The sequence below is a fragment of the Limanda limanda genome, chromosome 21, assembly GCF_963576545.1.
Source record: "Limanda limanda chromosome 21, fLimLim1.1, whole genome shotgun sequence".
NCBI classification, from domain to species: domain Eukaryota; kingdom Metazoa; phylum Chordata; class Actinopteri; order Pleuronectiformes; family Pleuronectidae; genus Limanda; species Limanda limanda.
This window is the reverse complement of record NC_083656.1, coordinates 1088011-1115139: the sequence shown is the minus strand read 5'-3', so window position 1 is coordinate 1115139 and position 27129 is coordinate 1088011. Positions and strand designations below refer to the sequence as shown.

The following is a 27129-nucleotide window of genomic DNA, read 5'->3' as shown; positions in this document are numbered from 1 at the left end:
CATTACTCATGAAAGAAAAGGAAGAGAAGTTTTCTGTCAGATGTTTGAACAGGAAACAGGTGAATCTGCTCCATTGGTCTGAATTAGGGCTGGGCAAGTTAACTCGTTTCAATCGAGTTAACTCAAGTGATGAGTTAACTCGATTAATTATTTTATCTCGCATTAACTCAGGTTTGATTATTTATTGTTTTATTGTGAAAGTCAGACTTTTATTTTGTGAAAGTCTGTTGCTGACTGCTGCAGAACAGGAAAAAAGAAATTAATTGGCGGATAAACAATCGAGTTAACTCATCACTTGAGTTAACTCGATTAAAACGAGTTAACTTGCCCAGCCCTAGTCTGAATGTCAAACACCTGAGTTCATTATAAACACAACTGCAGTTTGATTCCTTTAAACATCAAAGCTGTTTGATAACCATTTGACAACAAATAGGACAAGATGGAGAAGAAGAATTCAACCATATCAAATTCTCTATCTAGGAATCCCATTTTACACATTTCTTTATGAGATTCATAATTATCAGAAAGTCCAGTTATCTCATGTGAACATGTGTAAACCACCTGCAGAGTGAGAGAGAATCATCCTCCATCTTTTATCATTTCCCTTCTGAATGAATCAACTTCTTATTTACTTATTTATCAGTGTATGATTTTTCATATCACTAGAAAGTAATTAAGTTAGAGTTGGTTTTTACATCTATTAAAATAAGACTTCATCTCGATTTCCCTGAAGTGAACACGAGTCTCCGCCTCCTCTCGAGTCGAGCTCTGACATCACTGCTGGGACGATGCTGCAACGTGTTGGGGACTGTACGGAAAATATTGAGTTGGAACCGAATCATAAATTAAATTTTCATAAAAGAGTAAGACCATCTCTCCTGTGTTCTTAATATTGTCTTTGGATCCTAAACGTGACTTAGACAAAGAGCCGAGAGAGGGTTTTCAAAACAAAAGATCCAGGTCGGGCTCAAATGTTCTTTTGTATTTGAATTCACATTTCTATAATTCTGATTATAGAAACACACTGTACCTGTGTCCCAGCACGCTGGATTGTGTCTGAGAATTCTCTGTGGCTTCACTCCCCCCCCCCTCCAGGTCGTTCATCCCTCATCTTGGAAACGTGATGTAGAACTGTAATAAGGATTCATACACTTGAACTGATTCAGAATTAATTGTAACCAGATATAAGATAAAAAAGAAGAATCAGTCGACATCTCATCATTCCTGTTTATGATGTGAAGTCCACCGGAGCCGTTCCAACATGTGCTCTGCTTTTCCAGGAAACAGTGTGTGTGTCTGTGCATGTGTGTGTGTGTGTGTGTGTGGGTGGGTGCGTGTGTTGTATCAATCCAACTCCACTTCTTTGCAATAACATTTTGATTTATTCATGTTTGTGTCCTAGTTGGAGTGAGACGGTGTGAAAGAAGAGGAAAGAGAGAATAACCAAGTGGGACGTGGGGACTGTTGATGTGCAGCTGTCAGATCTGTGCAGACGCTGGTTGTGTGTCTGTCCGAGTGTGTTCATATACGTGTGTGTTTGTCAGATGACTCAGGTCTCCATCAGTCCAAACAGTCCAGGGATTATTCTCATCAGGACATTCTGCCTCATTCACCTCGCTGCTGCTTCACGTTTGCGGTTTCAGACGCTGGCAGCAAGTGAGCGATCAGAAAAACAGCAGCAGAGCTTGATGCTGATTTTGTTGGAAAACCAAACCACACAATGACAATCGGACATTTCCACATCCGAAGGTCAAACCAGGACAAATCTACAACGAGGAACAGATCCACAGACGAACCAGAAACATTTCTTCTTCCTGTCGTTTACTGTTCAGATGCGTAAACATAAATCAAACATGCAGCATGTTGTAGATGAAAGATTCCTGATGAAACCCTTTGTCTCCTGACCTTTGACCCTGGTGTGTTTCTCTTTCGGTGCATGCAGTTGGTCCAGTTGCTCCAAGTCTGTCAGAGTTCATGTCTCCCTGGAGAATGCTGAGGTGCAAGTAAATCAGTCAGGTGTAAAGATTAAAACACAACACATTTCCCTCTCTGATCATTTGGCTGCAGCTTCACTTTGCTGTAGGAAGACTTTGGGTTTACTGAGCAGCTTTAGGAAGGAGTTCTCCATCTTCACTTAGCGCTGATGTCTCAGTCACATCCACAGTTTGTGAAATCAGACTCTACTGTAGCTGCTGGAAACATCTGGACGAGACGTCATCGTGTCTCGTCCGGTTAATGTTGACGAGCGTTTCTCTGTGAGGTCTCAGCAGTTCACACAAACCTGATGCACAAATATGTTGTGGAGAAGAACAGATGTTACACAATGAAGTGAAAGTGTTTGGATGTTTGCAACCTGGTTACACACAGTTTGGTTCCTCTGCATAAACAACGCCCACATTCAACACATTCACACGCACATGTACAGATGTAAATCATATTCACTCTCACTCGCTCTCACTTGTGTTGATTTTATTGTTGTATTCGTTCAGGTGGTTTGTTTTTGTGTATTTTAATTTAAAACATGTGTCTTGTTCTTCTGCTTTTTGCCTGCAGTGTGAACAAACTGAACTTTTGCTCAACGGGCAGAGAATCAAATGATGAGTATTATTCTTCTCGTTGTCACTATCACATGTGAAAATGATTATTTCCAAGTTCGTGTGAAGATTCATCATTGACACAGATCATTTGGTTCCATGGTTACGTAACCGAGGTGTAACTAATCAGCTGAAGGTTGTTGTGTCTGTGAGCCAAGTCATGGGGGGGGGTTCACAGCAGTCGCTCTACAGGACGCTGCAGCGATCTGAGCGCTCAGACGTGCATCCACTCACATAGGTGTCCTAATCACATTCCAGCCCAGTGACGCTCCTCTGGTGTACTTCCTGGAGGTGTGGGATCATGTGACCTCAGCCTGTTCTGGTGCCGTGGGACTGAGGCTCTGCAGCCGTTGTCCAGAGGTCACGACCCCAGGACCGATGGGTCTGTTTGGACAGTTTCCACCTGATGAGACAAGAGCCTGAAGAACGAAGGTTTCCTCCAAACGTTAATCAGGACAAACTGAGGGACATACAAGAGATTTACATTTGGACACAGTGACCCCCAGTGGACATTTATTCATATTTTGTTCATGTTATTAGTCACATTTAGTCTTCTACCTTAGAAATGTCTTCAGTGTGTTTATTTACTAACTCAATGTCTGAATGCTTCCTCTCTTCTCTCCTTCATTCCATCAGTTGTCAAAGAAGAGACGAGAATCCAGGGAAAATTATTCTGGAGTTTTTTTTTAATAAATACAGCAAATGGTCCAAGAAAAGTCTTGAAAAGTATTAAAAGGTGATATATAAATTTAGGGAAAATCAAGGCCCTTGAAAAGTATTAAAAAGTCTTGAATCTTTTTCGAATTCAAGACTCTGTGTAGCCGATGGTTTTTTCCTCTTATACTGTCAGGCCTCAGCCGAAAAATTACATGAGAGATGGTTATTTAATCGAGAGATCGCCCCCATTTATTTTCCTTTGCACTTCTCTCTCGATAACACCCCTTTCTGTTAGAACCCCCCTTCAAAACAAGAGTTCCAACCAGCACCTTGCTTATAACAGGAACTACACATCAACCTTCCACAATAAAACCACTAAATAAAATAGTTTACAGATATGTTGTTTCCTCGATGTGAATAGCATATTTGTCAAAAGTTGTTAAAAGTTTATGTGAATTCACTTATTCTAGTCCTCACGACAACGCTACAGAAAAATACCTGGCGTTCAAGCGGGGACGGGGCTCGAGCGGGCTCAGCGCCAGACCGCAGCGCAAATAGCGCGAGTCGTTGAAGGCGTTTTCTTCTTGGTTTCATGTTTCCAAAGCGTCTCTGGTAGTTTCTGCGTGTGAGGTCAGAGGGAAGCTGCCATTGTCTGCCATTGCCCCACTTGTCTTTTCAGCCACATGGGTGATGATGTTGAAGAGCTTAAGGCCAATGTATGCTTCTCTACGTTTTGACAGACACGGACAGATAGCACTGCCTTATCTGACCTTGTAAGGACAGATATCTGTCCAGTCGGTCTCTGTTGGGGGTCCTTCGTCACCTTTCTGCTCTGCTCACTACCTGCACTCTACTTCACTGTGACACTTTGGCACATCGATGATTCAAACATGGGGTAACAAATAGTCCACTCCTCTTCAGAGTCACCTTTTAACAAATCGTTAAAATACTCTAGTTGTGGCCCGCTAACAGTCCGACACAAATCACTGACTGTAAAGGAAATGTAAGGAGTTGTGTCATAGTAGAGACCTGGGACTGGGAGGCCGCGGCACCGGACAGCTTACGCGTCCGGTGTGAACCCGGCGTAACTCGCAGTTAACTGAGTAGGGCGTTTTTTTCATTCTTGGTTTCATGTTTCCAAAGCGTCTCTGGTAGTTTCTGCGTGTGAGGTCAGAGGGAAGCTGCCATTGTCTGCCATTGCCCCACTTGTCTTTTCAGCCACATGGGTGATGATGTTGAAGAGCTTAAGGCCAATGTATTGTAACGTCCTCACGTAGAGAGGACAGGAAGCTTCCTCGTCGTCTATCAACTCTATCTACTTTTACATGTGAACATGTGCCTTTTTCATTCACTCCGTCACTCGCGCACATCAACAACAAACTAACTTCCTCATTGCCACCCAATCCCCCGCAAAACCAGCCAATGAGAGAGCCTCTTTACCAAAGAACCCATCCTATTTGTCTAAACAATCACATGTCTCTTTCTGAATGTGTTTGTTGATACTGAATGATTTGAATTATGTGGAATCACTTGGAATGTAGGCCTCAAGTGTCCTAATCTTGTTGTGTGTTTATAACCACTTTCTTACCATTACAAGTTGAACTTGATTTTCTTGGGTCTGATGACATTATTTTGTCATCGATGTAATTCTGTTGCGTTCACTGCCAACACTGCGAAGCTATATGTCTCCATGAGTGCCTGAGGAGTCCACTGCTCTTCTTCAAGTAGGAGGTCGGAATATCCGAGTTGCCTGAACGCAGCACAGTGAGGATGTTAGCAGCTGGAGGAAGCAGCCCGGAGTTATACTCTTCAGCCCTCTGAGAGAGCAGCAGCTAGCCGCTGAGAGCTAGCTGGATTTGACGGTTCTCGACCTCTCAGTCCGGTTTTTGTCACGTCCTCATTCCCAGAACCCCTCACCCAGACCCGGCTCTGAACAGGAGAGCCTCATTGAAGTCGCAACAAGTGGATCCATTAAAATTGAATTCAATCAGAAGCCTCTGCCAGATTTCTGGGTAGGACTGTGCACAGAGTACCCTGCAGTCAGCGCCGCCGCTCCCATAACGTGAACTACGCACTGTGCGTACGGCACCAAGTCCTGAGGGGGCACCAAAAAATAGGAAACTAAAAAATCATCATAGTTATAATAATTATGTAGCCGAGCGTTTAGTTGTATCATAGGTCCGGCCTCATCCGACAAAGGACAAGAGAGCAGGTCATGCGCTCGGCACAGCACACACGTTTTTTCTCTGCTCACTTTGCAACTTCACTCATCACAGAACCCACTTCCTTTAAAACGCCCTTTCAAAATAAGAGTCACTACCAACAACCCGCTTAGAACAGGAAATACAAATCAACCCTCGACAATAACGTCATTAAATAAAATAGGTTACAATTATAATGCTGATATTATTTCAGTATATAAATATCAGGCACCTTTTAGGCATGTATATCACAAAACAGGCAGAACAAGAGATATATTTAATTGCTCAAAAAGTTACGATGGTTCGTTAATGGTTAGCCTATGCATACTGCTCGAACTAGCTGACGTTATTGCTAATGTTAGCACACTCAAATATGTTATAACTTAGGTGCAAGCTAAATTGAGATTTTACTGTTAAACATTATGCATTTTACAAGTAGGCCTAACTGAAGCCAGATAGATGTTACTTTCCTTTACATTCTATTATGCTTTTATATTAGATTAGATTCATCAAACAGTTGATAAATAAAGGGGGAGAGCACCCTGGCTGCATGCTTACAGTATTAAATGTTTATAATTTTTTCAGTATAAGATTCTTTGTTTGAATATTTTGATTTTGGACTTTGCTTGAATGTGTGTTTTAGTTGTTCTACATAGTGTGTTTACAAAGTTCAGTAAAATTGTGTGAATTTTCTGCTTCTAAATCTTTTCTTTATTGAAGAAGATTGCTAACTTGTATACTTCTGCTTTTAAGTTTGTATTTATGGATGACTATTTCATTTCTACGAAGATTTTGCACATCCCAATACTTGTGTGTATGTATGTTTTTGCTGTTCTGTGTACTGTGTTTACAAAGTAGATTTTCCTTTTTTGTTTTAATAAAATGTTAAACTGGCAGAAACAAACGTTGGGGGGGGGGGGGCATCATAAAGGAGTTATGCTTAGGGCACCAGAATGTCTAGCAGCGGCGCTGTCAAAACTTTGATGCCATTTGCCACCACATATTTATGTGAGGTTCTCAGCTCTGATGAGCATGAAAACTAAATACAGGCATAGACTGTGTGTAGAAGACGATTTAAGATTCAAGGCCGGCGCATGCTTCTGCGTTTTCATGGGCCCGAAAACGCAAGAGCCCTTCCGGGCCCCTTACGTGCTTACGTATCCCTTCTTACGTGCTTACGTATCCCTTCTTACGTGCTTACGTATCCCTTCTTACGTGCTTACGTATCCCTTCTTACGTGCGTCGCACAAGGATTTGTCCGCTAGAAAAAGGCTATGCACACATAGCAGAATTATGTGCATCCTCTCAACCCGTCTCATTAACCTGTGCCTGTGGTGATGATTTCTGGCTGAACTCCGCTCCGGCCACGCTCCTTTTTTCAAATTCAACGCACACACTTCTGCACACTGTTTAGTTTATTTATGTCCTTAGTTAAACATTGTTAGTTTGTGTTCTTTCGGCATTTGACGCGGAGTATCTTGGTTTTCATCTGTTTTGCCTTGTTTGAGTTGAATAGTTATTCCCGTTAAACCCCTGAGTGAGTTAGTTCAACCTCCATTTGTTTGTCATTTCCCTTTAGTTGGGGGGGGGGGGGGGGGGTTCGTAGCTGGAGATTGAATGTCTGAAGGGGTACGGGATTGTAAAAAGTTTGGGAACCACTGACCTACTGAATATAACATTCAATTCATGCACTTACACTTACATTTTATTAAAATTGTTATTAAATAACAATTTGTAAAGGATTTTTGAATGGATGGTAACTTTAAATATATTTAAAAAAAATCCCATTTGAGAACCACTGCCATAGACTGATATATAAAGGCTGGGACACACCCTCAATTCTCAGTCGAGCCAAAGTCCAGAGCCGATAAGGTTGGAAGAAAGACGAAGTAGTAATAACATGATGGATCACAAAAAGAATACATGGATGTAGAAAACTCCAATAAACACTAAGGAAATAAAATGTAATTTGTCATGTAAGTTAAAACAATCAGTTTATCCATAAGAAATTCGCTTAAAATCACAAGTCACAGTTCATTTATAAAAAAAAGACTTCGTAGACGTCACAAAGTAGTAATAACCAGATTTATTTATAAATATATCATTTAAGTCCAATAAAATATAATATTTTCATAGATACACGGTATCATGAATGATAATATATATAAATACGTTTATTTTTATTCACAGTTATAGAATTTAAGGATCACATTGGAATAGACAAGGGGGAGGAGTCTGTGAAAGGCAGCCTATAAATAGAGGAGCCCTCAGTCTCCTCACTCACTCTTGCTCTGAATGTTGTAGTGGAAGGACCTCACAGCTCAGATAGAAATATTTTTACTTTTACACATGCCTAACAAGACCTGAAGAAGACCCACGAGGGTTGTGTTTCAGTTTTTGAACTTATTTTCAGTGTGTTTCTTTGAGTTATTGTTTTTTTGATTTAATTTCATGCTAAATTCAATGGTTCCAAGTTGCTTTCTGCGCTTTTTCGAGTATTCTCCTCACAACCCTAGAGTTTTTGTCCTGTCGTGCAGGCAGTGCCATCAGTCAGATACAGTTCTGTCTTGCCCCCTCGTACGACTGAGGCGACTCACCTGAACTTGTGGATATAAGGTGTCTTCATAACTGGTGTCAGTTGAGTGGACAGTGGATGTGTCTCTTATAACTGAGGCCTGACAGTCATAGACAGGCTCCGTCACACCGTGCTGCACATCCTCCGTCACCTTCCTGCTCGGCTCCATACCTCCACTCAACTTCACTCTGACACTGTGGCACAAAGAGTTTTGCTCTTTTGTGAAACATTGAGATGTTGCGGTAGACATCCCTGCAGCGGTCTATCCGTTTGCAGTCACCAGATTGGTTAACTTATTATCACTGGAGGAAAAATCAGTACACCTTCCTCTCTCTTGGTCTGGGAACACGAGACCGTTTATTAAGCGCAGGCACAACATGTTCCGTGACATCATTACCTGCACATCCTCATCACCTTCCTGCTCGGCTCCATACCTCCACTCAACTTCACTCTGACACTGTAGCACAAAGATTTTTGCTCTTTTGTGAAACATTGAGAAGTAACCATCATCATCCTCCTCATCTGACACATTCAGATACAGTTCTGTCTTCAGCTCCCCTCGTCCATCCTCCACTTGTTCATTTCCACTATCTAACTCTTGATGGTGTGCCACAGCACATCCATCACTTGTCCATGTGGAGCTTAACATTGGCTCATTCTGACACGTGTCACTACTTCTGCGGCTCACTACATTTTCGGAAAATCGCCGCACGCCAACCGGATTGAGGCACAAGATGTTGTCAACATCGCAGTCAAAAGAAGATACTTCATTTAAAAAAAAACCTCTCACTGTTGATAACAGTCCTCTTATGAACCCTTGGCCCTGTTGAGGAGCCATATTCCACGTGGTCTGAGCGCAAGGGGACAGTGAGTGGGGGGGCTGCATTGATCATCGAAAGAGTCTGTTGAGTTAACTCTCTTACGCAGTGTAACTTTAGCGTCAAAGTACAAGCACAGCGTCTGTTTCATTCAGTATGATTTATTCTTCCTCGTGCAGCGGCTCTGTGCATTCGTAATAGCACGTAAAAGGTCATTTAAAGCTTTATTTTTTTCATTTGAGATAAATTTATATGTAACCTACAATAATAATAATGCTCATGTCTGACAGATGGAATAGTTTGGAGGTGCATTTTAAAACTTTCAGGCCAAGTAATGAAGGAAAGTGGCCACTTAGGGCGCACTAATATAAAATTATGATGCTTGAGCAACAGCTCATTCACAGCTGTTGGACTTCATGCAGTACTGGATTTCCTTGACAAAGGTCAACATTTCATAATGAAGTCCCTTTGCAGTAGAATACGAATGGTTTGAATCTAACCGATAGACTCTAAAATCATCACGTTTGAAAAAAACTTTGCCAAGCAGCCTCTCCATGTGTTTCAAATGAAACATTGGACGGAACAACATCTGGTACTTCGTCAGATCGTTCCTGCAGAATTAACACAAATGCAAAGATCACGCATGTCACTGAATATGTCAAATCTGGAAATCACTTTTATTAACATTGTGAAGCCATTTATGAATTTCATGTGGTTGAATCAAAGCTGAAGTGACAGAAACCTTAAGATAAAATCTGTAAAAACCTGTTGATGATGACAGAGACCAGATGTCAGGTAGTCTTTGAAGGAGTCCCTGCTGTTCACCAGAGCGTCCACCAGGTGTTTCTTGAGTCGCAAGGGGACGACGTCCTTCAGCGGCTTCTTCAGCTCCTTCTCCGTCAGGTCCATGAATTTCTTGATGAACTCTTCATTTTCCATCAAGAAGAAGCTCTTAATGGACCTGAATCAAAACAACACAGCCACAGTTTTCCAGTTACAGCAGAGCTTTCAGCCTCCAGGCCGCTCAGGCCCGTCTCCCTCGAGTCGGTATTGTTGATGGACCCTTCTTGTTCGGTCTCGATGGCATGTGCTGTGCCCTGAAAAGGGGAGATGTGAATAAAGTGCCTCAAACACGGTGCTTCTTCTTCAGCAGCATCAGCAAGAATCGGTTTATAATTTACAGAATCAATTTACAAACTTACAACAAATGAACAGGTAACAATATATAGAAATGGCCTATTAATCTTTTAACTTAAATTATTGGTAATAAACAAAAATACCTTATCTCTTATTATTTACACACATAAACATACTGAACATTAACCACACACATGCACATCAACAACATCATACTTTCTGTTAGGTGTTTTGCTAAATTAAACAAGGTAACAATGCTAACATCTGGTGCACACATGCTTACCACGTGATGCTACCTGCCTACCACTGGCAGAGCGGAGCTACATAAAAAGTGGGATCTAGCTGCACAAACAGCACACAATCACAAAGTCAACCATCAAAGTCAATCTTATCTTGTAACAAAACAAGTCAATAACACATTCACAGAACATAAACATTCATTTCCTACCTGAAAAGGGGAGATGTGAATAAAGTGCCTCAGACAAGGTGCTTCTTCTTCAGCAGCTTCAGCAAAACTCATAGCTCGCAGACTTAAATCAATTGTGTCTTACACAGAATTTTTCATATAATAATAGACCATTTTACTTGAATTGCACATTTGTTTGACAGATCATACTTTTTTTAAGAAAACCTCGTCTATTAAATACAGTAAAACATGACAGTTTGTATGGTTTGAAATTGTCATTTATTATCACATTGGCATTTAATTATCACGGGAAACAATTACACTGCACTAAGTGTAAATGTAAAGTGAAAATAACAAAACCAGTCATTATGACTTGTGTCAATAAGGAGTGTTCATTTCTCCGGGAGACAGTGAACGTCCCTCGCTACAGCAACGTGCTCAGATGAAGCCACACTATCTAGTAAAGTTTTAACACAAGTAAAAAGTCACGGCCGCTTCGTTAAGAGCGATGGACTTAAGTGATGTGGGAAACGGGACAATTGTTTGAAACAGCTTCAAATAGCACAAATTCTCCATACAATTTCCAAATATGCACCTGCTCCAGAGACAAAATGGCGCTTGCTAATTATCGGCTGCTGTAGGTAGCTAGGATGCTACGGTAGCTAGGATGCTACGGTAGCTAGGATGCTACCTAACTGCGTCACGCCCAAATACAAGGTTTTTCATGAAACGACACCGTCGAATATATTACACAGGGAACGGTTATAATACTGTTATGTCCACTTAGCAGATGGATTCACGTACACATTATGGATGTATGATTTCGAATAAAATCTAAAATACGTTAATTCGCTGTTAAGAACAAACTACTTATTTTGATGCTAACAAAGTGACTCACCCTGGAGAAACCACGACGCTCTGACCTTAACCTCGGGTCGATCCGCGGAAACTAGTCAATTTGACCGGCGGTGGTCAAGGTCTCTTCAACGAGCGGATGAATACGCTTGTGAAAAAATAATAAAATGAACGAAATCTAACTCTCAGTTCAAACATGAGATAACTGTGTTGAAGTTCAGTCGTTTCAGAATCAGAGCACCTGATTAAGACATTAAAGAAAGGCGTTTGTGGAGGTTTATCAGAGAAGTCCATGGGAACTACTTTTTAGTGTATTGATTCCTCTAACCTGGAGGTGATTTGTGATTTTTAACCCCTTATCGCCTGAATTAATTTGCAAGTATATAAAAACAGTATTATTTGTGTTTTTGGCTGTCATAAAGATGCTAAATTAAGTGGAGATTGTTAATTTTAATATAGCATATAGTACAATAGATATATAATATATATATTTAAAGAAGTAACTGATGGTCAATATCTTTTAAAAAGCTGATCACATAAAGAACTGAGCTTAAAGCGTTAAAACTACTGATTGATCACTAATTATCTATTATCTATTAAATAAGAGTCTTTTCCTTCAGTTCTACACGAGAGATTAAATCTTTAAATACAACTTATGAACTAATAACTCGTCATTAATAACAGTAGAATTCTCACTTTGTAACTGAAGCAACTATAAAAAGGATGAATATTAATAACTAAGTGGTTTTATCCCATGTGAACCACAGCGACCTCATGTTCTCCCTCTGCCCGGGATGAAGCTCTCTGCTCGATCACCGCAGCTCATCTGTATTTTTACAAAAGATATTGTTGTAGAGGGATTTCAGAATTCCCAGTAATTATCATTATTATATTTATTATCATAACATTTCACATGCTTAATTAGGTTTTATTGATTCATACTCTACTCCAGTGTCAGTTAAAGCAGTTCCACAACTTTGCAGAAGTGTATTAATCGTATTAATCACGTCTAATTAAATAATGATACATTTAAGACATTGTTTTTGCTACAAACAAGCAGGAGCATGTTTATATGTTAACTGGATTTTCTTTCAATCACATTTTTCATCCATTAACTCACAATCTTCCAAAATGACTGAATTAACAGGACTTGTTAAACATCACATTAATAATAAAATACTCATATTACATGTATTTATCTTCAGTAATTCAGTTTACATCTGCTCGTGGTTTCTCTGAGCAACAATCAAATCCAACAAATTCATCGTTGAGTCCAAACTTCATTCAGTAAAGTCTCCTTTTAATGTGCAAAACAAACACACACGACTGTACAGGTACAACAACGGGCAGGCGAACACACAAAGAAACAAATGAGTCCCACCGGTCTAAACAGCTTCATACGATGCTGCAAACATGAGGACGTTGAACTCTTCATCATGTTTCATGGAACAACAGTAAACATCTGGGCGGTAGCTGCAGCAGATGGAAGGCGTGAGGACAGGACGTCTGTTTCGCTGAGTGACGCTCGGAACACGTGAGCGGAACATGCTACACTGCAGCTACACGGCCGTTTACTCCAGACGCTCCGTGTAGAAACCATGGAAATCCAGCCTGTGAGACATTTACATATCGATGAGTTTCTTATCAGCTCTTTAGATGCAGGCACTTCACCCAGTGTCTGTTTAACATGGGGCAGCAGGGTGTGTGTGTGTGTATAAAAATCAGTAAACAACATACATTTTTTTTCCTCATCACTGTAAATAATAAAACTATCAAAATAAAAGCACGTCAGACCAGAAAAGACAGAAACCCACAACCGTTTGCAGCCGCCGGAAGAAAAACCTGAAAAACGGCCGAAAGTTCAAAAACAACATTTACAAATGAACAACATGTGACTGTCTGCCAACATCTTTCAAGCTCAGATCCTTATTTAAACATTTAAAGCAACACATGGACATCAGGTGGAGTTAAACAACGGGAACATGGACGTTTCGTGGAGGAGGTGAGAATCATATCTTCAGTCCCGAGCACGAGTTCCTTTAAGTTCTTAGATTCAAAAGTTTGACTTTACGCACTGAGCTCAGATTGTCTGGAGGTTTTCTGTGAAGAAAAGAAAACTTCACATCAGGAACAGAATCCAAGATTGTATCATTAGACAATTTCATCTTTTTAAAAATCTTTCTAAAATCTATAAAAAGCGTATACAGGTGTGAAAATATCTGAAACTCGGCTTATAAAGAAACTACAGTCATTGCACTGAAAATTAAAATGGACTACATCTCCCAAAAGGAAGCCAAAACATCTGGATTGCCCCCTGGTGGCTGGCTGCAGTATAGCTCAATAACCCTGTCTCCTCCATGTTAGCAGATGGTTTCTGTCATTTCAGTTCGTTCTCATCTCACTGATGTTTGTTCAAGTGTTTCTGATCAGTTTGGTTTGAATCAGTTATTTGATGATATATAAACGAGCGGAGACGTATTTAAACTTGTCTAAAGTCAGGACCTTGAGCCACGGCTTCACAGCTCGATCACTACTGGACACACTCAAGTCCAAGTCATGTTTAAAGGGCGGGATGAGGATATCTTAGATATTTTAGCTGAACTTTTTCACAGTGGGAGAAAGCTCAGATGAGCGTCGTCCATCTTTGTTCACAGTGTACGAACAAAACCGCAGTAAAATAATAAGAATTAAGAGCAAAGCTCGAACAGTGCTGCGCTGCATTTGTGGAGCACGGAGCATCAAATTATAAAGCGTGAAAAGGTTGATATTTCTCTACGTTTATCAAGACGGCGGAAAATGTGATCATTTCAGTGTGTATCACGACACAGTGTTGGTCTGTCAGCAGCAACATCTGGTGAATAAAAAGCTGCAAGACGACAGAACTGGAGAAGAAGAAGATCCAACCTGTGTGCACATACTTTAAAAACATGTTCCCAGGAAGGAAGCGACTGGTCCCACTTCAGTAGGAGGATCAGACGGAGGTCATGTGTAAGTGTGTAAAAGTGAGTGTGTGTTTTTGTGTGTGTGTGTGTCCTCAAGAGATTGTCGATCATCATCAGTTTGATCTTCATCAAATGAGGGTAATTTGCAGGTCAGATTTCTCGGGGGTGCAGCGGTTAAGCTCCTCCTCTCCGCTGCTGCCATCTAACGCCTGCTCCCCCATTCCGCTGCGGCGTTTCCACGGCGACTGGTTGTCCGTCACTTGGACGACTGCAGCGTCTCCTGCAGCGACAGGCGGGAGCGCGCCGGAGGGAGGGGCCTCATCCCGGACTGGCTCAGCCTCCAGGGCAGCAGGCCCAGGAAGTTGTCCGGCTGGTGCGTGTCCAGCGTGAGGCTGAGAACCCGCTGAGGATTGTGGGTAGTGTAGTTCCGGCTGGAGGGGGTAGTAGAAGGTGGAGGAGGACGTTGGGGAGGGAGACGAGTGGTCACTGTGTTCCTGGAGAGAGGAGGAAGCAGGAGAGGAAGTCAGAGGCAGGAGAGAGATGGTTGAATGGCGGCTGGACGGATGAATGGATGAGGTGATGGAACAAAGTGTCTGTGGACGGATGATGAACGGATTAAAAAAGATGAAGAAGAGATAACAGAAGGTGAAACTAACTCAAAAACATGGTCAGAGCTTTTCTCCTCATTCAGTCCAGAGTCTTTTCAAGCTCACATCAAAATGTCTCCCTCACGATTCTCCTCAGGAATCATCATCATCATTCTTATTCTGTCACTTTATTAATCTGGTGGAGACAACGTCTGCCAACGTTTGTTTTTATTCCACCAGAACTCAAATGTGAAAATGTGTTTCTCTGTTATAATAATTCATTCATGTATTCTTTCTGCCTGGATGTTGTTGAATGTCAGGACTCGAGACAAATCAACATGAAATCTGAAAACGCCTCCAGGAATCTTCCTGTGAGTTAGATTTGATTTTCTCCCTTCAAGGATAAAACCACTATTTAACTTTCTGTGAGATAAACAATGAGCACATTTTAACATCACATGTCAAAGTTAATATTCATCATTCACATCCAACGAGTTGTAGTTGAGAGTTTTGAGTCAGAACTAATCACCTCAAACAACTGCTGTCGTATGATTGGTCGTGATTCCAGTGACAATAACCTGACATGTTATCTGCTGAGATGAAGACTGAAGGGAACAGATGACTCACGGGCTCGTGAGGTCACATGCAACACGTACGAACGACTGATGCTGCAGCAGCCGAGGAGCAGGAGAGGGTCAGGAGGCGGGTGCTAAGGAAGCTGAGGGGCAGAGGGACGTGGTGACTGGACGATGAGCAGCGGTGGGGGGGGCAGGAAGTAGCAGCGGGGCTCATTTTGGGAAGGTTAGTACATCACTGTCAGACCTCACTCTCTGAAAAGCACACACACACACACACACAAGCAAAGGAGAAACACAACAGGACAGAGGGTTAGAGGAAAGAAGACTCGTGAGGAGTTCGGCTCGGTGGAATCCTGCTGGACGTCAGGAACACTGCAAATGTTAAGACAGGAAAAAACAGCTGAGACGAAGAAACCAGGGAAGAGAAGAGATTCCCAGATGATGGATGATGTCGTGAGGATGGAAAGGAAAAGGAAGCTGGACCCGACTCGTATGTTGAAGGATTGATGGCCTCGGATTCTGTTGTTCTCATGTTAACGTTACATGTAAATGTCAAAAATTCAATAAAAAGGTAAAGATATATTCTTCCTAAACCAACAACACATGGCTCAGAAATTATCAGTTTTTATATTATTCTGCAAAACACCAAATTAGCTTCTGTCCTGTGCATTCTGCAAAGATTCTGAACTCTATGTGTTTACATCCGAAGTGACGCGTGTGAACGTTCGTGTTCCGAGATGAAGAAGATCTTTCTGTGCATTGAGTTCAGATACAAGACGTCTGTTGATGATGCAGAGAAAACCTGCAGCGTGAAGGGGAAATGCTTCGGAGGGTGAAAGGCTGGTTGGGGTGAATGAGGGGGGTGGAGGGGGGTGGGGGGGGTCACGGGGTCACATACGTGCTGCATTCACCACTGCAGAAGGGAGTATACCTCTGTATACAAGGGCTGGACAGCCTTCTGGCCCCACGGACCTGGAAACAACAGTTTACAGCAAAGCTCAGTTACAGTCACGTGAAGAGCTTCTGTCCAGAAAACCATAAATCCATAAATCCATAAATCCATTCAACAGAGGATTTACTGATCTGACGAGGATCCGGAGAAGAGGAGAAACGTCAATTAATCACTTTCACACCTTTAACTGTTAACCTGTGTCTATGGGAGAATGTAATGCTGCACAGACTGTTTCTTCATATTTTCATATTTCTGTTCAGCATCACACTTCAGCCTGCTCATGCAGAAGAGTTTCCTTATTTGTTTGAAATATAAAATGCATTATAATCATGTTATTTCTTTCCCTTTTGGTGGATAATCATGTAGTTTTGGAAGCAAACTCTTCAAACAGAGAAAAGAGACTGGGGGGGGGAGAGAGAAGATAGAGAGAGTGTGTGTCTGCGTTTGTGTGTGTGTGTGTGTGTGTGTGTGTGTGTGTGTGTGTGTGTGTGTGTGTGTGTGTGTGTATGAAGCCATCATCACGTTGTGAAAATCCTGAAAATGTAAAAACATTAGTATAAACATTGTGCTTCTGCAGTATGTGTATGTGTATATATATTATATATATATTTATAACATATATGACATGAAACTCTAACAAACAGTCATTTCTATGTGATCATAGAAATATGAGCTTCAGGTGAGATCGAGCTTCTCAGTGAATGATTCTTTAAACTGTGTCTGTGCTGCAGAGCTCTCCTCTGCCACAAGGGGGAGCCCCAGCTTTAAACAGCATCCAGCTCCTTCTTGACGGAGAGAAGATCAGAGCGAGTTTAAAGTGACGTCACAGATCAGAGGATTCATTATTGATCTTATCAGTATCTGACAGGGATGGACCAGCAGTGTATGGTTGGACTCCCTCACTGAACATCATGAGAGGAGGCGTGTGGTACCCACAGTGTTGGCCGAGCGCCCGGGGCCACGCTGAGCCACGATGGCTCCTGAGACGGCTTTGATCCAGCTGTGCATGTCCTCTGGACTGTCCGCCTGACACACAGAGAGGACGCTGGATGTTAATGGACAGTTTATAATGGAAGACATGAAAAAGAGAAAGTGTGGTCTTCATAGTTGTCACCTGAATGTAGAAGGTCCTGGAGCTGGTGACCATCTCAAACAGATTGTCCCTCATCATCGGCTCGCTGCAGGAAACCAGACAGAAGCATCGCATGTTCATGACGTGAGGCTTCACTCGGACATGAGCCCAGATTCACCTGAACCCAAACCACTGACCTCTGTTTACACTCCTGAACTTTGTGGATCTCCTTCAGAGCGATGACTCTCAGCGCCTCCCGCTCCTGTGGGAGGACGAGGAAACAAAGACTCAACTTCACTGCACCACAAAGATGCAAAAACACAGATCATATTACACCTGAACCACTCAACTTATCAGTAGTTTTTTAAGTTTCTACTTTTAATGTTTGATGTTTGTACCTGTGTTCCTTTTTCCTATGGAATAAATCATCACAATTATAGACAGTAAATGATTTAGAGCTGAATATTTAATGTTTTAAGGCCAGAAAAATAAATAAGACTGGGGAGAAAGTCCAGTTTTATTAATCATATTGTATTTTGACTCTAACACTGATTCTCCACTGCACAGATCCAGCACTGACTCACACTGAATATAAACATCTACTCAATAAGCAGCGTTGATTTGCTCCATTTGCTATGTGGAATGCCACTGGTAGAACAGATGAAGATGATGAAGAAGCAGCTGGTCCCTGGTGTTCCTCTCTCACCAGCTCACAGCACTAACTGGCTCAGCACTGGTCTTCCCTCACTGACTCATCACATTTAGCAACTGACAATTAAAGGCTATTTAAAGAGCTTTTAAACGTGTGGTGAACCACAGCTGATTCTCCTCCGTCTCCTCTCCGCCGCGGAGCAGGAGGCGTGAATCTGTCTGTGATTCTTCTGATGCATTAAGAGCCTTCGAGTCAAAGGGTTTAGTGATAAACGGAGGTTGTTAACACAACGTTCATGTATCACAGCTTGAATCGGACGAGTTGACAACCTCCACGGCTCCTTCTCTCTGAAGGACACAAAGATAAAGACCGAGCTGGAAATACTGCCAGAGTTTAAAATCTGAACATGGAACTATTATAGTTTTTACTATATTTACTTTAAGATTTCATGTTTTTTCTTCGGTTGTACTCATCAGTCAGAAAGCATCAGGCTACCAACATGATTCAGACCAGGAATCATACAAATGTAGACACACACACACGCACACGTACACACACAGGGTGTGTCCATATGTGTGCACACACAGCCTGAGGTTACGACTCCCTGCTCTGTGGAGGTATTCAGGAAACATGCTGCTGCTGGTGAAGACACACAACTCCCTGCAGGAGCAACAAGCCTCACTGTGTGTGTGTGTGTGTGTGTGTGTGTCTCTGTGAGTGTGTGTGTCTCTGTGAGTGTGTGGGTCTGAACATATTTTTTTGAGAACATCACTGTGATTAAAGTGGTTAGTTTAGAGGTGTGGTTACATATATGATGGTTAATGTAAGAGGCGAGGGACTTTATTAATGAATGTGTTCACAACTACAGGACGTGTGTGTGCGTGTGTGTGTGTGTGTGTGTGTGTGTGTGTGTGTGTGTGTGTGTGTGTGTGTGTGTGTGTGTGTGTGTGTGTGTGTGTGTGTGTGTGCGTGTGTGTGTGTGTGTGTGTGCATTAGGTGTTCAGTCAGCTGACGCTCATTGTGGAACCTGGTCACAGACGTGTTTCTGCTGGACGATGAGTCGTGGATTTCCTACCTGGTCCGATTTGTAGTAGCTGAGAGCGTTTTCCTCCAGCATGAAGTACCTCCTCTTCCACGTCTTCATCTGAGGAAGAAGAGCAGATTAGGGATCTTCCTCTCCAGGGGAACTCGAGGTGCCATGATGGGATCTTTCTCTCACCACAGCTCCTTGCTTGACGCAGTATCCGGCCTTGATGACGGCCTGGTCCTGGGCTCCTCTGGACAGGAAGTAGGGCAGCTGGTTCTGAGTCCGCTTCACGCCTCCTCGCTCCGCCCCGTTCTGCCCGTCTCCCTGCTCCTAACACACACGCACACAGACACAAGCTCTCTAGCACATCCATGTTTCCTTTCCTCTCCTGTGGCTCAGTTCCTGGTCTCCACCGGCTCCTGAATGAATCTGTCTCTACACAGATTCAATCAACTCCCACATCCTTTACTTCCCAGAGCCCCTGAATGTTTCCTGCAGCTTCACCTTTATTAAATGATCAGACTCTGATGAGTAACTGAGTCTGATCCTCTTGAATAAGTGAGTTATTTCGCTCAGCGACTCTTCACTGCATGTTTCCTTATTTAAAGTGGAGTCACAGATTGAAAACCAGCCGTCACTTGTCTGGGCTGACGCTCACCGGGGGTCATGTGCTTGTGGCTGCATACCGATCCAGACAGGACTGAACGTGCTGCTGCTGCTAACAGACACTAACAGGGTGTGTGTGTGTGTGTGTGTGTGTGTGTGTGTGTGTGTGTGTGTGTGTTACCTGAGTAGCGGTGGTGATAGGGACCCCTCCTATGATCTCAGTCTTGTAGGAGACCTGCTTCGTTCCCAGGACGTCCTGTGGCGTCTCTGCGTGGGACGTGTGGCCTTCACCGGGCTTTGGAACCTAAAACACAGCCAGACGTTAACCACAGACTAAAGTTTAAATCAGTTCATCTTTCTGTGATCTTTTCAAATAACTTTTATCTTGTAGTTTGTCTCAAAAACTGAACTTAAATCTGCATCTTTTTAGGTTTTTCATCTAAATATTGTAAGTCAAAGTTGATCATAAAATGAAAGATCTTTTTTGTACGGAAGAGTATTGCATTCACTTAAAAAAAAAATAACAATGTAATAACGTTTTATAAATACTGCACGACATGATTATGTATAGTACATATTATTTATTTTATGGTAATATGATAGATAAAGGAAATATAGTTTACATTTGTGACTATAATTGTAATATTTCATTTATAACTCCGACCTTTTTCACTCTGCTGCTGGAAAACCTCACCACAGCACCAGATGTGCATTAATCTGTTAAATCACACTTCTCCTTGCTGCAGTGAGGTTTGTAGAAAGCTACAGAATTCAGCTGTTTTTAACCTTTAAAATAAACCCACACATTTGTGACCTGTTTTTCAGATTTAAGAAGGGACACAGGATATATGAACGATTCAGGGTTTGAGATCCTAACTGGAGGATTCCTGTTTCCTGACGACGGATGAAGTGAACATGAAACGGTGACGATCCCTTTACACTCTGCTGCTCCTGAACTGAACTGACTCGGGCCTGATGGCGGATTTTCCATCTGCTGCAGCCGGAGGCCGACGACACAGCGACGTCCAGCAGCAGGAGGAACAGGGTCAGCTATTGATCCGTCTGTGTGTGTGTGTGTGTGTACGTGTGTTTGGGGGTGGGGGGGCTCACAGTAATCTTGGTGGCGTTGTTGAGAACACTGATCCATTCTACTAAGTCCTGCTGGTCGTTGGCTTGCAGGTAAAACTTCCTCATTCCTGCATTTATGACTTTAGAGAGAGAGAGAGAAAGAGAAATCAACAGAATGAAAGTGTTGAGTTTGTGACGTCTTCTTCCCTCGAAACATTGAACTCCAACGTAAAGTCAACGAGAAAAGGCAGGAAGAGAAATTCACTGAATGCAAATCATGAGCTAAAAATATCAGTTTGTTTCTGGTTTCTCAGAGCCATAGGATGTAAATCACACACACACACACACACACAGACACACACACACACACACACACAGGTCAGGTCAAGGTCATTGTACAGTTTCCTCCCATTGAGTGACAAAAAGCTACCGTTGGTCACCGGAGGAAAAACAACAGGCAGCACAGGACAAAAGAGAGGAAGTAGAGCCACCGTCGGAGGAAAAGAGGGAGGGAGAGTGGAATAAGAGGAAGCACAGGAGCGAAAGGAAAGAGGAGGTTGGAGAGGAAGGAGAAACGCTTCAGGGGGATGAAGAGGTCAGGACGGAGGGAGAGAAAGTTTATGAACACCTGAAACCTGTGTGTGATGGTTGAACCTCGTTCTAAAACCAGATCCATCTCCTGCCTCCGTTATTCTGGTTTCAGTCTCTCCACCAGATGTGGAACGTGGACACAGGGATTTGCTGCCGTTCAGCCATGAAACCGTGAATTCGGTCCGGCTGTGATGCTCGTGGTGAGCGTGGCGAGGGCCGGCCCACGGACGGCGCTCCAGCTCCTCCACAGCGTGCTGGGTGGAGTCGAGGTCGGGTCCCGTGCAGGACGCTCGGGCTCCTCCACACCGAACTGAGAGAAGCTGGTTCTGTGTGCAGCTTTGTGCACGGGAGCATGATGGAGCAGGAAAAGGCTAAAGGCAGAAAGCTGCAGCTAAACTAGTCCTCTGCAATACCACTGCTGGAGGATTAAGATCCACTGAGACTAAAGAGTCTGTGGATTACAGGAGAGCAAAAGGACCAGGAATGAGAAAAGAGGGTTTGGGAATAAAGGTAAAATGTGGAGAGCTATGTTCTAAACCTGTTTCTGAGCAGAAGCAGTTTCTGGCTCAATCTCTTCTGACACTGATCACAACACTGTGCTTATGAGCTTTGAGGCATTCATAGAAGATGACGTTAGTAGTTTGATATTTTCTTCAAAGTTCAACTTCAGGGCCGATGACACATACGTGAATGTGTCAGTGAACCTTCGCCTCCTGAATAAAACCTTTGCTTCCTTTGGCAAACAAATCACAAGGTTCTGTGAACTTTGACCCTAGACACACTCTTTGGGTCCTTAATGTTTGTTCACCACATTTTGACTTAATTCTTGAAAGACCCTTCCTCCTCTCAGTGTCTTCTCATTCTCGGTCCTCCTACTCTTTCACAGTGGATAGAGCTGTAGAGTAAAACGGAGGAGAGGGAGAAAGAGGAGAAGAAATGAAGGAGGACTCACCGAAGCAGAACTCTGCCTTTGGCCTGTGTTTGGTGGCATCACTGACCTGAGCAGGAGAGAAAAGGGTTCATGTTATCAAAGAGAGATTCATCTTGTCTCTAAGTATAAAGTACCTGTGACTGTGAAGGACTGACTCACCTTAGAGATGTAGGTGAGCTTCAGAGATCCCACCTTCTCTGCACCTTGAGGCAGATTCTGAACAGAGACAGAGGGAAACATCACTGTTACTTCACTGTTGTTGTTCTTTGTGATAAAAGGTAGAATAAGAGGAAAACAAAGATTCAGTTTGTGGTGGAAATCCAGAGTCAAACTTCAAAAGAGTAATAACTGTGACTGAGTCCAGAGTTTCTGTTGATAACGTTAGAACGTGTCGGCAAAAACAGCTGAAGAAGATCAACACAAACCAACTGTGTACGAATGGAAACCAGGAAACGTGATGTATAATGATTTGGTTAATGTAAAATATAATAAACTGATCCGAAGCTGAACTGAGATCAAGCTACAGGAGCTTTGAGTCCGGGAGGGGCGAACGAGCACAGAACTAACGTGTGTTTCACTCTCTCTCTGCAGGAGGAAGATCTGGAGAGGAAACCTTCACATCTACTGACTCTCTGTCATCAACACCATTCATCTGAAAGAAGATATGATGGACAGCCTCAGTCAGAACTCTGCTGCCAAACCTCTTCCTCATGTCGTGTTAGGGAAATTCCCCACAGTGGGAAATGCACTTTCTCTTCTGGTTCCTGTTTATCTGGATGGTTTGACACTGAGCTTCAGTCAGCTCACTCACATGTGCACGTCCAACCTGTCCCACAGCCTCGGCTCCTCCACCAATCACACTGGACTCCGTGGATCGGTTTAGTTCTGTATCATAAACCCACAACTTCCTCTTTAATTCCTTTTACTCCAAACTCTTTAGTTTGAAATGTCACTTTGTGTTTCACGTGAAGCTCCTTTCCCATGTCCCCGAGCACGACCTCCCCACACACAGAACATGAGAGACATGTCCTCAGCTCACACGGTCTCTAACCTGTGGGTTGTCCATGTACCACAGCAGGCTGCCCTGCTGCGTGTCCAGGATGAAGTATCTGCGCAGGAACCTGCCGCTGCTCTCGTTCTCCTCGATGTCCAGGAAGCCACAGCTGCGGTTCTGACGGTCTTTGTACGGCATCGCAACCCCCGAGCAGCTCCGCCCACCCTGGGGCATCACAGGGATTCTGCCAGGAAGAGAGAGAGAAAGTCCAGATTTACCCAAAGGTGTCAGCTGCTGTTCTCACTCAGTGGCTGCACCTCCAGGACTTTCATAACCTTCAGTTCCCTCTCAGACAGAAACGTGTTGTTACAAGCAGGAAGACCACACAAACACAACTCACACACACTGGAGCCTGAGTGAGGTTCTACCAGCGCGTAGAACCTCACACCTGGGGGTAGAACCTGGGGCAGGAGCCGGACTCACCCACGGGAGTCCTGGCCCCAAGGCAACTGGGCTGGATCAAGATCTCAACTCCAGCTTTTCAAGATTCCACTTCATTACAGAGAAGGAAATTCAAGATGTAGGAAAACACGTGGAAACTGTGTGTGTGTGTGTCTGTGTGTGTGTCTGTGTGTGTGTGTGTGTGTGTGTGTGTGACAGAGACAGACAGAGTATGTGTAAAAACTACGAGCCGATCACAGCAAACAATCAGTTTTATCAGAGCACTAGAAGCTGACACACGACAGATCTCAGGTCAGATGGAACCAAACAAGACAACAATGGAGAAAAGTTGCTCTGGAGGAAGTCGCCATGTTTTAAAACTCTATTGTTTTGTAGCTTCAGCATCTGTTTCCCTCGTTGTCTTGGCTCTGATTGGACATTTTCTCTCTCTCTCTCTCTCTCTCTCTCTCTCTCTCTCTCTCTCTCTCTCTCTCTCTCTCTCTCTCTCTCTCTCTCTCTCTCTCTCTCTCTCTCTCTCTCTCTCTCTCTCTCTCTCTCTCTCTCTCTCTCTCTCTCTCTCTCTCTCTCTCTCTCTCTCTCTCTCTCTCTCTCTCTCTCTCTCTCTCTCTCTCTCTCTCTCTCTCTCTCTCTCTCTCTCTCTCTCTCTCTCTCTCTCTCTCTCTCTCACTGTAAACTGGATCTGATACCAGGTCAGATTGTTGCTGCCTCACACTTCCTGTCAATCAGGGCAGGTACTGGTTGGAAGTAACTTTAATATCTCATGACTCACAGTACAGGGGGAAACCCACAGTATTACAATACTCTCAGTATGAGCTGCAAATACTCATTTACTCAATCAAATGGGTATTTTCTCTATTTTCTATGAACTGCTAATAAGTCGTACGATCTTCAAATGTCACGTTTTTTGTCCAACACCTGAATATATTTATTTTTTGGCCACAAAAACAGCTAATCCTCATATTTCTTCAGATAAAAAGGACTGACATTAATACTCATTTATCACAAAAGAAGCCAGTTACCTCTCTTTGGATCCTCTAATAATCCATGGAGCCAGTACGCGACCAGCTTCATATGACAGAGACACTTCAAAGTGTGAGAGGAAGTAGTTTGAAGATAAAGGAGCACAAAGTGTGAAGCTGCGTGAGGAACCTGGAGGAACCTGGAGGAACCTGGAGGAACCTGGAGGAACCTGGAGGAACCTGGAGGAACCTGGAGGAACCTGGAGGAACCTGGAAACGTCTCAAAGCTTGAGACGTTTCCAGGTCTCTGCTGTCCTCCTGAGCAGAGACGAGAACCTTCACCTTCACATCAGATCCAAACACACAAGTCCCACCGAGTCAGGTTGTAACACAAGGACCAGTTCTCTCAGATCCAGCTGATCTCAGGTCTGTTTCCTGGTCCCTGCGGGTTCCCCCGGACCAGCGCCCCGGGAGAGAGACACTGACCTGAGGACAGGCGACGGCCCGGAAGCTTCTGGGTTCGACTCCGTTCGGATGGGTCCAGTGTGGCAGCAGCTGTCCGGCACCAGCGGCAAGACACACGCTCACGAACACACACACTGCTTCCGCTCCGGGCTTTCACAGTAAAGCTGGTGACAGGCGTCACTTCCACATGGATCATAAAGTAAAACCCCCTCCAGGAGCTGACATCAAGAGAGGAGCAAGAATATGGAGCCTGTTGGACTCTCAAGATCCTGGTTCTGACATTAATCATCATCATCATCATCACAATCAACTTTGATTGTATCATCTTCATGTTAATATGATTTGTAGAAGACTTTTTATTAAACATGTTTCACAGACAATCACACATAAAACAAACAACGAAATAAATATAGAAAACAAACAGATTCCAGCTCCCCACAGGATGAACCCCAGTAACTTCAGACTACTGCAGTCTTTAGTTAAGTCTCATCAAACCCCCCCCGGCTGAAAACCAATGACATGAATATGTTTAAACTATACTTTACAAGAGGCAGGACCCACATGACCACATGTCTGAACACAATGTCGTTTAAAAACGTCACTAAATTGTGAGTGCTCTTATTTTGAAAGTAGTGTCATAGTCTCATCACTGTTACTTGATGCTGCCGATTTTCAACCAATCCCTGGCTCTCCTCGCAAAGCATGATGGTAAATGTAGTTCATTCTCTACAGATGTCAGCGATCACATCTCAGCAATGCTGACATCTAGTGGTGACACACACACATCTCAGCAGAGGGAATGTCTATTTTTCTCTCTGCAAGTTTGACACTTGGTTTCTAAAACTATGATTCAAATTTAATGTTCCACAATCTGTCTGCAACCATTAAAAAAGTGTTTCCACTTCCCAAAATTAAAATATCACTTTAAAAACGGTGCTTTTAAACAGTGAATCTCTTATTTAATCTTGATTACATATTAAATTTCAATATAATGAGCTAGTTTTATGTTGTGTTTTTAATGTTACCTCAACCTATTGTTTTACTTGCTTTATCTGAACCTTAATATCAGTCATCATATCAATTAATTTCTAATCACAATCTCTCCCTGACCTGAATCACTGTTGTGCACAGAACTAATACAGATGCTGTAATTCAATGATATTCAGGGTTTTGTAGAACAAGTCGTTTCCCAAGAATCAGCTCACAGTAGAATTCTTACTTAATTTATTAAAAAGGGAACTGTACAAAGAGGGAAGGCCAGAACAGGGCGTTAACTGTGAGAAGTAGGATGCGACACGGAGGAACTCATCTAACGGACACAACATTTACATTTTATATGATTCATGAGCTTTTAGTTTGCAATCAAAACAGAAGAACAAATTTAAAACATGTGCAAATAACATATTGAACTCTTTATTGTTGGATTGTTTTCAAATTAATGAGCTCAGAGAACTAAGAAGTGAGCAGCCCTCCCTCCCCTGATTCATCATCTCTAAAAGAAGAACGTTGGTTGTTTGGGGGGGGGGGGGTCCCTTGGCTTCCCTCCTCCCTGTCTCTGCCAGAGTGGATCCTATGGTTGATATCTGCTGAATGTCAAAGGCCTAATTGTTTTTTGGGAGAAGGGGCTGCCAGCACAGACACCGGCCCCTGTGCCAATCTATTCTCCAGAACCATGGGATGCCTGGACGCTCCAGGTGCCACCGCCGGGCGCCGCCAGATTCTCAGCCACCAGCGCCTGCTCAGGGAGCTTTTGGCGTCCGTGTAGAAAGAGTCAGCTCTGTTCTTTATTGTCAGAGTATTGAAGCCCTCACGGTACCGATGGTGGACTGGCTGGCAGGAAGGCCTGCGTTGGCACAGGCGCCTTCAGCACGCCATGCAGGGATCTCAGCCAGGCTTAGTTACCTCTGGAGAGGGGTTCTGTGGCTTGAAGAAGCAAGGCTTGATGCCAGGTTGACCTGAGTGCCCTGCAGAAACAGACCGCCGTGGCAGGGTGCATGTCA

General features: G+C 43.2%; 1 protein-coding gene across 1 annotated transcript; it reads right to left on the bottom strand.

Annotated features, from left to right (window-relative positions):
* Window positions 1-14370: 14370 nt before the first annotated feature.
* On the bottom strand, window positions 14371-25222 carry LOC133028176 (pleckstrin homology domain-containing family A member 1-like). Its single transcript, XM_061095371.1, has 13 exons — window positions 25151-25222; window positions 23301-23487; window positions 22409-22465; window positions 22271-22316; window positions 20770-20867; window positions 19841-19963; window positions 19246-19383; window positions 19102-19170; window positions 17572-17636; window positions 17417-17480; window positions 17239-17328; window positions 16249-16322; window positions 14371-14679 (listed from the first exon to the last, which is right to left on the bottom strand). Exons 2-13 carry the CDS (start codon window positions 23475-23477, stop codon window positions 14442-14444), a joined length of 1239 nt encoding a protein of 412 aa, XP_060951354.1. The 5' UTR covers window positions 23478-23487; window positions 25151-25222; the 3' UTR covers window positions 14371-14441.
* Window positions 25223-27129: the final 1907 nt, after the last annotated feature.

Bases quoted from the DNA above. Each gene is read 5' to 3' on its own strand.
- LOC133028176 (XM_061095371.1), bottom strand. From the start codon at position 23,477: ATGCCCCAGGGTGGGCGGAGCTGCTCGGGGGTTGCGATGCCGTACAAA. The intron at 22,317-22,408 runs GTGAGTCAGTCC...TCTCCTGCTCAG, and splicing joins AGCTCACCTACATCTCTAAG to GTCAGTGATGCCACCAAACA. The intron at 19,171-19,245 runs GTGAGAGAAAGA...CTTCTTCCTCAG, and splicing joins GCGTCAAGCAAGGAGCTGTG to ATGAAGACGTGGAAGAGGAG.